We start from the raw sequence: 14,005 nt of genomic DNA on the forward strand, positions 1-14,005 counted from the left end.
TGTCTTAATTTTAAATAAAATATTAATTATAGCTATGGGGTTTGCTCTTTTAGTAGCCTTTTTAGAAAGGTATATGATTCTTATTCATTTGGAAGTATTTATGGGTTAGGATTAATTTTTATCGAAGAAGGTGAACACATCGGGAAGATGAACACCAAGAAGCTAGGGATTGAAAAGAAAAACATGATAAAAATGGTTAAATTAATTTTTTTTGTCTCTAAATTACTTTGAGTTACAAAAAGGCCCATAATTAATATTTTATTTAAAATTAAAGGATTAAAATAAAAATTAAATCCTTTTACTATCGTGTCACATCATCAATCAATTAAAGGTCTAACGGTAATTAACCTTCGGTGACTATATCTTAATCAAATGAAAAAGAAAGTAGTCAAATATTATTTTTTTGAAAATCATTAAGGAAACGTGGACAAAACATAAACAAAAGTAATCAATCTAGTAAATAACCCTTAACTTTTAATAAGAAAAACTACGCTAATTGTTACTTAACATTACGGTACGTTTGGTTCACGGAATGTAAGATTATCTTTGGGAATATAATTACCGAAATGTAACATTACTCTGGGAATATTGTATTACATTGTTTGGTTTGTTTAGCATGAATGTAAATTACAATGTTTGGTTAAATGAATATAATATTACTTGGATGCATGTTTTACCAAATTGTCCTTGTGATAAATATTTTTTAACAAATAAAACTTTAATATTAAATTATAAATATTTGAATGAATTTTTTTTTTAAAAATTTTAATTATTACACTACATAATTTAAAAAAAATACATTTAAAATATAATTAATATAATTCCTATACCAAACTTATAATTTTAAATAATTTTCATAAGTAACATATTTACTTATAAAAAATATAATATAACATGAAAAATATTATTATGATATCTAGTAGATAAATATATTATTTTTAATGCATAAGATCTATTTTTTAATAATTCAAAATTAAATATTATTTTAAATATTGATATTTCTACGATAATAATATTTTCATCTCATAAAATTATAAAATATTTAATATATTAAATATTAAAATATAAAATATAAAATAATTTTAACTATTCAAACTTATTAATATTTTATTAAATTAAACTCTTTGTATGTTATTATTATTAAGTTTATAATCTAGAGTAAAGCACAAAGAATAAAAATTGAAAAGGATCTATATGAAGAAAAAAATAGTATTTCAAGGGTATTTTTGTCCAAATGGTAGAAATTATTCATTACCTAAGAAATTGGAGGTATTGACATTTCCACCATTTTAACCCAAAAATGTTATTATTGGTGATAAATTATTACCTGATAATGATATTTTTCGTGAATCAAACGTGAGAATACAATTCTGAAAAATATCATTTCCTTTGATAATGATTTTTTCCGTGAACCGAACACCCCCATAAGGTTTATATTTTGTAAAAAAAAATCTTTAATTTATATCAATTTTATCGTAAAATTTAAATTGATTCGATTTTAATTTTAGATTCAATTAAAACTAATCCTTAAATTATTAATAGTAAAATGATATAATAGTTTTGATGCCGATGTATAATAAAAAATATATTTTTTATTTCAATTCATATTTTTTTCATCTAAATTAGAGTTTTCATTCATTTTTAATTGTCGTAAAAAAATTATCATTCCCTTACATATTTTATGACCAAACTAAGTATCGACGAATTTATTTTACTATTTCTATATTTGATCGACTTAGTTTTGTTAAAAAATTTATTTTAAAATCATTTAATAAACAAAAGAAAGCTATTATTTTTTAAATTTAGATTTTTTTTAATATTTTAAGGAGTTGAGATATTTATTCGAAAATAAAACAATAATAAGTATTATTTTGAAATGACAAATAACATACTTAAAATTAATCTTATCAGATGATCTTCAAATAAATTTGAAGCTTTAAAAACGTCAATTTTTTTAAATAATTTTCACTACTTTTTAAATAAGCTTTATAAAAAAATCAATATAATAGAAAAAAAAAGAAAAAAAACTGTAAATGTTTTAATATTAAGGGTAAATAATATCGTTTCTCATGCTACTTTATTCTCTCCTATTTTGCTCACCAAACTTTCAATTTTTCTAATTTGCTTATTAAACTTTATAAATTGAATAATTTTGCTCACTCTCTGTTTTCTCTCTAAAAGCTGTTTTTTGGTTATTTAATATAAAAAAAAAATAGAAGGTGGTTGGATGCCACTGTCGGGCCATCGTTGACGACCATAGATGGTGGTCGTTTGGTCTCAAAATGGGATGGATCGCTTCGCCTCAACGTCGAACAAATAAAACTTAATATTAAATTATAAAATATGAATGAATTTTTTTTTTAAAAATTTTAATTATTACACTACATTTTAAAAAAATACATTTAAATATAATTAATATAATTCCTATACACCTTATAATTTTAAATAATTTTCATAAGTAACATATTTACTTATAAAAAATATAATATAACATGAAAAATATTATTATGATATCTAGTAGATAAATATATTATTTTTAATGCATAAGATCTATTTTTTAATAATTCAAAATTAAATATTATTTTAAATATTGATATTTCTACGATAATAATATTTTCATCTCATAAAATTATAAAATATTTAATATATTAAATATTAAAATATAAAATATAAAATAATTTTAACTATTCAAACTATTAATATTTTATTAAATTAAACTCTTTGTATGTTATTCTTAAGTTTATAATCTAGAGTAAAGCACAAAGATAAAAATTGAAAAGGATCTATGAAGAAAAAATAGTATTTCAAGGGTATTTTTGTCCAATGGTAGAAATTATTCATTACCTAAGAAATTGGAGGTATTGACATTTCCACCATTTTAACCCAAAAATGTTATTATTGGTGATAAATTATTACCTGATAATGATATTTTTCGTGAATCAAACGTGAGAATACAATTCTGAAAAATATCATTTCCTTTGATAATGATTTTTTCCGTGAACCGAACACCCCCATAAGGTTTATATTTTGTAAAAAAAAAATCTTAATTTTATCAATTTTATCGTAAAATTTAAATTGATTCGATTTTAATTTTAGATTCAATTAAAACTAATCCTTAAATTATTAATAGTAAAATGATATAATAGTTTTGATGCCGATGTATAATAAAAAATATATTTTTTATTTCAATTCATATTTTTTTCATCTAAATTAGAGTTTTCATTCATTTTTAATTGTCGTAAAAAAATTATCATTCCCTTACATATTTTATGACCAAACTAAGTATCGACGAATTTATTTTACTATTTCTATATTTGATCGACTTAGTTTTGTTAAAAAATTTATTTTAAAATCATTTAATAAACAAAAGAAAGCTATTATTTTTTAAATTTAGATTTTTTTTAATATTTTAAGGAGTTGAGATATTTATTCGAAAATAAAACAATAATAAGTATTATTTTGAAATGACAAATAACATACTTAAAATTAATCTTATCAGATGATCTTCAAATAAATTTGAAGCTTTAAAAACGTCAATTTTTTTAAATAATTTTCACTACTTTTTAAATAAGCTTTATAAAAAAATCAATATAATAGAAAAAAAAAGAAAAAAAACTGTAAATGTTTTAATATTAAGGGTAAATAATATCGTTTCTCATGCTACTTTATTCTCTCCTATTTTGCTCACCAAACTTTCAATTTTTCTAATTTGCTTATTAAACTTTATAAATTGAATAATTTTGCTCACTCTCTGTTTTCTCTCTAAAAGCTGTTTTTTGGTTATTTAATATAAAAAAAAAATAGAAGGTGGTTGGATGCCACTGTCGGGCCATCGTTGACGACCATAGATGGTGGTCGTTTGGTCTCAAAATGGGATGGATCGCTTCGCCTCAACGTCGTGAGTTCGGATCCGATCTCTATTTTGTCGGAAATTAATTCGAAGTCCACGAATTTAAGATTGAAAGTGAGGAAACCGAAACATTTTAATCTAAATTCACAAGTTTTTGGGATATTTTTCCGGTGAAACAACCACCAGATGAGTCATTAAACTTTACTCTATCTCATATTTTTACTCACCAAAACGACGTCGTTTTAGAGTATATTTGAGTTTTTCAAAACGACGTCGTTTTGATTCCTGTGCCGTGTCATAACGCCATTAAAAAGTTAACGACAGAGTGAGCAAAATGATTAACTATGTAAAGTTCAGTGAACAAATTAGAAAAATTAAAAATTCGGTGAGCAAAATAGGAAAGATAGTAAAGTAGAGTGAGGAACCGTGTAATTTACCCTAATATTAATATTGTTGTGAACAATGATAGATAAAAAAGATTTTTTTTAATAAAAATAAGACTTATAAGCAAAGTAAAATTTAAATGTTAAAAATTTCTAAAGATATTCATACTGAAATTCACAAAATAATTTAAGAGTTTAATTCGAAAAAGTTTAGAAAACAACAATCTAATTTAATGTAAAAAAATGGTAAAATAAACGTGATAAAAAATATAACATTTTCGGTTGAACAAAATATAAAATATTATACTCTTTCTAACATTTCGATTAAATCGAAAATATTATTTTTTTAATACTTACAACTAAAAACGTTAGGAAATATATTAAAATTAAATTTAATATTAAATTAAAAGGTTTACCCTTCAAATAAATACTATTAGAAGCGAAAAAGGCTCTCTCGATTAGAATAAACTCAGGATTAGGGTTTCCGATCTCGAAGGAGAATCGCAGCGGTTGCTACAATTGATTCGAATTTTCATTTTGGAATTGCATCAGTCCGTTCATCGGTTGTGTAAGATTTCTCTTTTTTCTTGTTCTTGATGTTTATTTTGCGGAGAAACCTTATTGTCGATGCTGTCCGTGAGAAAACGAGTTTCTAATATCTTTTTTGAGTACTTTTTCGATTTGAACTGCTGGGTTTTCCTTGGAGTGTGATGTTAACGAAAAGGTATAGTTTTTCCTATGTGCCGATGCGTGTGGATAAGTTCAAATGTTTCTAATAGCTTTGGAATGGATCTTGTTTGGTTTCAGCGCTTTTTTGTTCAAATTTGTGTACATTAGTTTTGTCATGGATAAATTCCTGTTGGGTTTTATAAGTAAGATTTTCTTTTGGTGATTTTAGATCATCTGTGTTCTCAATGGGAAATCTGTTGACTCAGCTGGGTTTGAATATGATCTTACAGCTTAGATGGATCTGGAAACCGAAAACAGAATAGCTTCTATTCTCTTAAAAAGAGGCGGCAGAATTGAGACGACAAGCTGACAGAGAAGGTGTTCATGTTTATCTTCGGCAGCCTATAGTAAGGGGTCGGCCGAATTCACGGTTCCTCACTGCAACTGTTCTTGGTGTACAGCAAGGTTAGTCGTCCTGTAGCTTTAGCAAGCTTGCGTTTTCTGTTGTATGCTCTTAGGTTTAAGTGCTTTGTTATTGATGTTAGGTTCTCACTTTCTTTACTTGCTGTCAAATTCTAGAGCGAGGCTAGATTTTACTAACAACATTGACTAGTTCTATAAATTCCTGTATGAACGTATGAGAGAAGAACTGAGAGTGCTTTCACATGCCTAAAACAAATTAGTGTTCTGCTTAGGTGCTCTTCGAAAGTATAATTATGGTACAGGGCATGCCATTTAGTACTATGGGATGCGGTTGTGGATGTTATGGCGTGATTTAAAAAGATTATGATTCTAAATTGTGGATGTAGTTGTGGTGTCGTGACGACCTTGAAAACCATTACAATGCGGTCGCAATTTGGTGCTATGAGCATGGAATGAATCATATAAAATAGTTGAAAATAAAATGGCAATCTTTCAATTGCCCCCTTGCCCTGTGTTTTTCTGTATATTGTAATCTGATAATTTTGAACAAGAAATAAAATCTATTGATATTCTTGTGGAACTTAGTTAAATGTTTATCCTGTAAATTATTGTTCCCTTTCAGATTTTTGTTGCTAATGTGTGTTGTCTGTGTATGTTTCTTTCCCCTCTTTCTCATTAGCTAATCGAGTTGTTGAAGTGAATGAAATGTGGCGAGTTCGACAGAAGGAGTTGGAGCTAAATGATAGGCTAAAAGGAAGATCAAAAAACGACACCAGACACCGCAAGAGTCCTGGGGACAGTTGCAGTTCCTCCAGAATGACCAGTGAGAAGCATGACAGCGATTTTAGTGCTTCATGCTCATCAAGTAAGAGGATGACTGAGAGTTCTTATTCAAGGGAAGATGGAGGTCTAAGGGATGAAGAGATTGAGCAATTTCTTCAGTCAAGGTTTGTAACTTCAACCAGCTATGCTTATATTAAAAAACTGTGTGAAGAGTTAATGGTTTGGACTGGCATGAACACGTTTTATGATGACAGGGTAAAGCGTGGTCGAGGTTCTATAGGTTCAAGGATGGATGAGACAGGACCATACCTACCAGCAAACTTTGATTCCCCGAAAATGGCATCAACAAACTTTGTTGCAAGGGACCATCGTGTCACATTGGGCCTTGGGAAGCCTTCTTCATTGAGATGGGATGAATCTTCTGATGGAGAACATAGATGGAAGAAAGAAAAGGAACTCTCTAAAAGCTCAGATAAAAAGCACAGACGGAAGCACAGATCTAAAGAAAAACCAAAAGATAAGAAAAAGAAGAGGAAGGAGGAGAAAAGAAGCAAACATGGCAAGTGAGTTATGCAAAGGATTTACAGAAGTTAGTTTTATCAAATCAATCTATGTACTATTTGGCAATAATCAATGATCGGTTGTAGCATGTAAAAACGGGTCGTTCCTTGTTCTATGATGAAAATGAGCGTTTGGACCAAAGAATTTGTGAATTTATAGACACTAATTTGATTACTAATGAAATCCTTTCAGTTCAGTGCTTGTATGGTCTACGTGGACATAACTTCAGGTTTTTAAATAACCATACATTTATAAACGAACTGCTTGTTTTTGTCGTACTTACAAAAATATGTTCCTCACTCAACTATCTAATGCATTTCGCATACAACTCAATTCAGCCTCAAGTGTGCCTAAAATTCTACGTGCCAAACAAAGAATCGTAAATAATCACTCACTAACGTGAAAAATGTTCACAACAAGGCAAGTCGAATATCATGAGTCCTCGTAATGATGGTCTGTCTCGTCGAAGATCTCCTCCTGGCCAAGGTCACGTATAAGGCAAATGTGTGAGAAATGGTCGGCAAAAATGAAAATTAAGAAGCATACTGACATTAGTAATGGGTACTAGGTACCTGTAAAAGCTCTTCAATGACATCTTCCATAGTTATTATGCCAACAGAATCTTCTTCTTCGGGGTGTGTTGGGGGTGGATTGCCATTTAGATGTAGGATGTCTGAATTCATATCCTTTGACCACTTCCTGCTCCGAGGACCACTTTTAAAAGAATTAGGTGTAGCAGGAAAGCTCTTCCACTTTCTCAGTGAACGTTTACGTCATAAAGCATTATCTTGTTTCTGTTTCTCACCATCAATGTCGACCTTCACTTCCGGAAAAGGGCCTATTTTAAGACAGAAACAAGCAGATAAAGAGAAAAATATTAAGCAATAAATATCAAAATGGCAGACAGGCATAAATAGAGGGTATTACTCACCCATCGACGCCTCCTTAAAAGGTGGCTGCTCCGTCATTTTGAACCGTCTTACAACAACAGCCATATGGCTATGACGTGTTTGGAATTCATTTAATATATCATACAATGGCAATGTTTCTTGAACCCTGTAACAAGCACATATATATAGGCTCAACCAATGAGTGTAGTGTGGACAGTTAATTATTTGCAGAGCAACACACAGATACGAGTTGTCCATTTCTTTTAGAGTTGATTTACTGTAAGATACCTCGGAATTTTTCGTAAGGTGACACTCTTCATAGGCAATTCATCTATAGGGTGAACAGTCAATAAATTCTTGACCTGTAAGATTAAAAGATAAACGGTGTTTAATAAAAACACAATTAACACCCAAAAACATTTTAACGTAAAAACCTAAGGATTTGGGAAAGATAAAAAAAAAGTAAGAAAATTTTAAATGTTCAGAAGGGGACTCGTTCTAAATATACCATCAGATAATAAGCACTTGAGGGGAAATCTATAGAGAAATGGGGTACAAAGGTGGTGGGATGCATTAATGATTCATGTAAAATTTAGCAGGGGCTAACTGAAAGCCCGTCATTTCATATGGCATAAAAGGGAGCAGTTTGAAGGAGAGTGAAAAGATAAGTAGGAAACAATTACATGATAACACTCAGCAAACTGTAAATGATATTAGTTTTAGCCGAAGAAAAATGATTACCAGAATAAGTCCGATAGTGTTTGTAGGGTGCTCATAATAAACTGGAACTCTGCTATATCCTTTCTCCAAAACTAAACTCATCAATTCCCTGTCCATAGCAAGCATGTAATGGCAATTTATAACATCTAATGCGAGTTGAAACAGAAATGCAAAAGCCCTCTTTCTTGATAATTTACAGAAAATCAAACCTGTCAATCTTGTCATTAATATCAATTGAAAATGTTTCAGATATTGGAGTCATGGCATCTTTAGCTTCTTTCTCAGTGAGCTCAAGTGCTCCAGCTATAATTGTTGTCTCATCATGCGCCAGTTCTCCACCTTTTCCAGCCTAATAAAGGTCCAACAGAAGGATCATAAATCTGAAAGTTACGATGAACAGGGTCGTGGCTAGGTTTTCGGGGGCCCTGTACAAATTCTTATAAAGGGCCCTATTTTTTAGATATATTCGATTTTAGGGCAACAATAGTGGCGTTTTTTTTGAAAAAACGTCGCAATAGGTCTATCTATAGTGGTGTTTATTGGAAAAGCGCCACTATATATATTTTTTTTGGGCATTTTTTTTGGGGCCTGCACAATAATAGTGGCGTTTTTTGAAAAAACGTCGCAATAGGTCCATCTATAGTGGCGTTTATTGGAAAAACGCCACTATATATATACTTTTTTGGGACCCCATTTTTTGGGGGCCCTGCGTGGTCGCGTAGTTCGCGCCGCCCCAGCCACGCCCCTGATGATGAAGGGAAGCATATATGAAAGAATGTATTGCACTTCAAAAGGCATTTGATAACAACGCCATATGTGATGCAGTATGTAAAAAGTTTATATTTTGAATGGATAACGATATTATTATTGCCATTAACAAATGGAATTTGACAACAACAAACAACAATAACAACAAAACCCTATTCACATATGCAATGGGGTAAGGGGAGGTAGGTTAGTAGGCTGCACCCAACACCAGGTTGAGAGCAGCTTCTGTGAAAGACCTCTGGCTGTCAGAAAATTAAAAATAAAGATAAAATACAATGCATGTATAAATAAATAAATAAATACATAGTTGAACAGTCTTCATATGCAGTCATTCATATGTGCGTCTGTAATGGGAAGTAATCCCTGCAAATAAATCCCTGCCTAAAAATCTCTGCATATAGACAGAAACACAAGTCCCGACTAAATTAAAAAAGAGGAAACATGAAGAGAATGATACACAGAAGTCAGCGATAGCAGGCTACGAGAAGGAATAAAGTCAAAATGGATTAAAACCTAAACTAAGGCAACACTACTCCGCTACCTTAGTTCTAAGCCTTTATAAATTCCAATGATAGAAACGTATAAAAAGTAGAGGCCATGGAAATTACTACAAAGACAATTAAAAAGAAGACAGAGATGCTACACTCTATAGCTGTTGACCCACACTACTCGGCTACCCTGGTCTTAAGTCTCCATACTTTCCTATCAGAGGTCATGTCCTCGGTAAGGGATAAATCCTTCAAATCAGATCTCAAGCAGTCTACCCACTTCCTCCTTGGTCGTCTTCCCCTTCTGGCACCATCGACTGTAATCGACCAACCTTCCTGACCGCATTCGATGGTTGTCGCGTAAGGACATGCCCAAACCACCGTAGTCTTCCCTCCCTCAATTTTTCGGATACATGCACCACCCCCAAGGACATCCTAATAGCAGAGTTTAGTTTCATGTCCCACAGAGTCCTACCACATGCAAATCAAAGCATTCTCATTTCTGCGGCCTCCGCCCTCCTTACGTGATCCTTCTTGATTGCCCAAAATTCTGATCCATATAGCAGTGCTGATCTTATTGCCATTCTATAAAATTTTCCCTTGAGTTTTAGAGGCACCTTCTTGTCACACAAAACTCCAGTAGCAGCCCTCCACTTTAGCCATCTCGCCTTTATGCGGTGCATAACGTCATCATCTACAACCCCATATTTATATATCATAGACCCTAGGTACTTGAAACAATCCTTTGAGGGGAGAACGTGTCCTTCGATGCATACTTCTACATCTTCATCGTTTTGGTTCACACTGAAGTTTGAACATAAATACTCTGTCTTTTCAATATTGATCCTCAGACTTTTTTCTTCCAAAGAAGTCTTCCAGGTAGCAAGTCTACTATTCAACTCATTTTTTATTTTAGCAACTAGGACAATGTCGTCAGCGAAAAGCATACACCATGGAACACCGTTTGGTGTCGCACAATAGATGTAGTCCTTAATCAAGGCGAAGATGTAAGGGCTAGAAGCCGACCCCTGGTGGAGTCCGATTTCCACTGGGAAAGCCTCGGTGTCGCCAATTGTAGTCCTGATGTATGTAGTAGATCTACAGTACATATCATGAATCGCCCGGATATAAGCAGTTGGGATTCGTCTCGTTTCCAAGGTCTTCCAGATCGTATCGCGGGGTACGCTATCATACTCCTTCTCAAGGTCAATGAACGCCATGTGAAGATCTCTATTTTCCCCCTATATTTCTCTATAAGCCGTCGAAGTAGATGAATCGCCTCCGTAGTAGACCTGTCTGACATAAAGCCAAATTGGTTTTTCGAAACCCTAGTAACCTGTCTCAACCTAGCCTCTATCACTCTTTCCCATAGCTTCATTGTACGAATGATTAGTTTAATACCTCTGTAGTTACCACAACGTTGGGGATCTCCTTTATTCTTATAGATTGGTATCACCGTAGACTCTTTCCACTCCTCTGGCATCTTGGCAGACTCTAAAATAATATTAAAGATGTTGGTCAACCACTTAACTCCCTCTTCTCCTAGGGTCAACCACACAGTGATAGGAATTTGATCTGGACCGACAACTTTGTCCCTCCCCATCTTTCTAAGGGCCATTTTGACTTCCTCAATCCCAATCCTACTTGTAGGACAGTCATTGGTCGTAGTATGATGGTCGGCTGACCCATCAACGTTACTATCTCTGCAGGGAGAGTCACCGTTATTAAATAAGCCAAATAAGTAACTACCCCAAACCCTCTTAATATCATGATCTTTCACTAAAAGAACATTATTGTTGTCCTTAATAAACCTAATGTTACCTAGATCTTTTTTACTATTCTCCATGTATTTTGCAAGCCTGAAGATGTCGTTTTGTCATTCTTTGGTGTCTAATCTCTTGTACATTTCCTCGTAGGCCTTATCCTTTGATTTATTTTTGATTAAGTTAACGTGCTTATAAAATAATATATGTTCTAAATATTTTTAATCGTTTGATAATGAACGCTCAATCACATTAATGCATATATTCGAATTCATAACCTCTAAGAACAACAATAAAATAAAAAAAAAATTATCATTGAAATCATTTCAAGAGTTCAATAAGTTGGATTTATGAATATTTTGATTTTAACTTTTTAATGAGGTTTAATTTGATTTTGAAATTTTAATGAATTAAAAATATTTTCTTTTAATTCTTTAAAAAATATAAAAAGTAATTAAATATATTGTATAAAAATATTATAAAACAAGAAAAAGCATTTTCATGAATAAATTAGTTATGACGTATGGTTTTTGATCCAAGTTTGATCACAACCCGATTTTAAAATTTCACTAAAAAATTTATTGATATAGTTAGTCTATAAACTATCAGTTTTAGTATACATAAACTTTCATTTTTTTTAAAACTATACCTAACGTTTAGTTTTTGTTTTATTTTAGTATCTGTCGTTAAAAATTTAATGTGTTTATTTAATACCTAAACTATCAGTTCTGGTCTATTTTGGTACCTACAATCTTTTAAAAAATTAATGTTAAATTTTGAACAATGGTATTAAAATGTAACAAAAATTAAACTTTAGATATGATTTTGAAAATAATTAAAAGTTTAGGTACTAAAACAAACTAAAACTGAAAATTTAAGTCCTAACAACATAATTTACCCTAAAAAAGTTCATTTAAAACTATCATCTCTGATTATCACATTGATTAATTTGCCTTCTGTTTCTTCTCAAACGCCAAATGGATGATCAAAGGTGACAGCTTGTAAAAATTGGGATAAATTACACATTTAGTATATAAACTATCAGTTTATCCGTTTTAGTATTAAAACTTTTTAAAAAAATCAAAATCTTTATTTTATTTTATTTTATTTTAGTACATGTGATTACAATTTTTAGCTTAGGTACTAAAATGAATCAAAACTGATTGTTTAAGTATTAAACATGTTAAATTTTTAACATTAGGTACTAAAATAAAATGAAAACTAAGCATAACATATGATTTTAAAAAAATCAAAAATTTAAATGTTAAAACAAACAAAAACGGATAGTTTAAATATTGTATATGTAGTTTACGTAAAAAATATATTTGCGTGTTTTAATATTATTCAATGGGCATAATATACACGGAAAGCAAGATCCACGTTGAAATCATTTTTGCTTAATTTTGCACGAAATCATTAGAACAATGATTAACTAATCATGTTAGTCACTATTATACTTCCATCAATAGACATTTGATTCGGACATGTTTTGATTTGATATAATTGTATAATATTATTTTAAAAAATTAAATTCAGATCGAGTTAGGTTAAATTGAGTTTATAAAAAAAAGCTTAACCTAATCTAATCGAAAATAATAACATAATTAATTTTTATATATTTAGATAATTGTTATATAATTTCTCTCTATATTTTTTAAATTAGTTTTCTATTTTACTTAATAAAATTGATAGTGTTTTATATCTCTAGATCGGAACATATCGAGCGATAATTTTTATCTCATAAATTAGGTTGAGTGAATTTTCTCTAAATCCAAATCAGATTAATTGAGGGTTAAAAAATATTATACTTAAGTCAAATTCAAATGAACCAAAAACTCGACCAATTTGACCTACGACTATCTCTAAATCTGATTAACGTGTTTTATAAATGTAGTTATCATTAACTATATAGTATATTGCTTTATTTAGTCCATCAACTATTAAAAGTTACAAAATGATCATCTGACTATATATTGTTGTTTTATTATATCCTTTGACTATTAAAAGTTACAAAATAGTCATACGACTATTTATTATGTGTTAAACTCGTCCTTTTTCGTTAAAAAATTGATTATTGTCTAAGTTTGACATTAACATGATGATTGAGATATGATAGTCGTTTGAGATTTTAGGATCAAATTTTATCATATCAACTGTCAATTTTTAACGAAAAATGACGAGTTTGGAACATAATGAATAGTTGGGTGACCATTTTGCAACTTTTAATAGTCGAGGGACTTAACAAAATAACACTCTATAGTCAAAGGACTATTTTTTTAACTTTTAATAGTCGAGAGACTTAACAAAGTAATATCCTATAGTCGAGGGACTATTGTATACTTTACCCATTTATCTATTTATAATTAAGGGTGTGTTTGTTTCCCTGTAATTGATTTTTTGGAAAATGTTTATGTCATTTTCCAGTGTTTGGTTCACGGAAAATAGATGGTCAATGTAATTTATCTTCCTGGTCAACTGAATTTCCTTTGTATTTTCTGGAAAATGACTTACGATATGATTTTTCGTAAGTCATTTTACGAACTTTTCACTTCAAAGCATAAACACTCAAAATATTTTTATTTTATATATTTAATATTAATATATTATTTAATATCATTTTAATAAAATTATTAATTATTAAATTATATTTATTGATAATTTTAATAATGCAATATTATACTTTTATTTTAATAATATAATTAATTAT

General features: G+C 30.3%; 1 protein-coding gene across 3 annotated transcripts; it reads left to right on the plus strand.

Annotated features, from left to right (window-relative positions):
* Window positions 1-334: 334 nt before the first annotated feature.
* LOC120177974 (pre-mRNA 3'-end-processing factor FIP1-like) lies at window positions 335-6,803 on the plus strand. Of its 3 annotated transcripts, none has more exons than XM_039183947.1 (4): window positions 4,679-4,801; window positions 5,198-5,367; window positions 6,005-6,272; window positions 6,363-6,803. In XM_039183947.1, the coding sequence occupies exons 3-4, from the start codon at window positions 6,031-6,033 to the stop codon at window positions 6,673-6,675; spliced, it is 555 nt and encodes a 184-aa protein (XP_039039878.1). In that variant the 5' UTR covers window positions 4,679-4,801; window positions 5,198-5,367; window positions 6,005-6,030; the 3' UTR covers window positions 6,676-6,803. The 3 variants fall into 3 exon arrangements, with proteins under 3 accessions (XP_039039879.1, XP_039039878.1, XP_039039877.1); XM_039183946.1 differs by having other exon boundaries at window positions 4,680-4,801; window positions 5,193-5,367; XM_039183948.1 differs by lacking the exons at window positions 4,679-4,801; window positions 5,198-5,367 and adding an exon at window positions 335-339 and having other exon boundaries at window positions 6,154-6,272.
* Window positions 6,804-14,005: the final 7,202 nt, after the last annotated feature.

Source organism: Hibiscus syriacus, unplaced genomic scaffold (assembly GCF_006381635.1).
Source record: "Hibiscus syriacus cultivar Baekdansim isolate YM2019G1 unplaced genomic scaffold, ASM638163v2 tig00112343_pilon, whole genome shotgun sequence".
In the NCBI taxonomy this organism is placed as follows: Eukaryota; Viridiplantae; Streptophyta; class Magnoliopsida; order Malvales; family Malvaceae; genus Hibiscus; species Hibiscus syriacus.

Excerpts from the sequence above, each read along its gene's own strand:
- LOC120177974 (XM_039183947.1), top strand. The coding sequence starts at position 6,031 with ATGTGGCGAGTTCGACAGAAGGAGTTGGAGCTAAATGATAGGCTAAAA. Across the intron at positions 6,273-6,362 it reads GAGCAATTTCTTCAGTCAAG|GGTAAAGCGTGGTCGAGGTT; the intron begins GTTTGTAACTTC and ends TTATGATGACAG.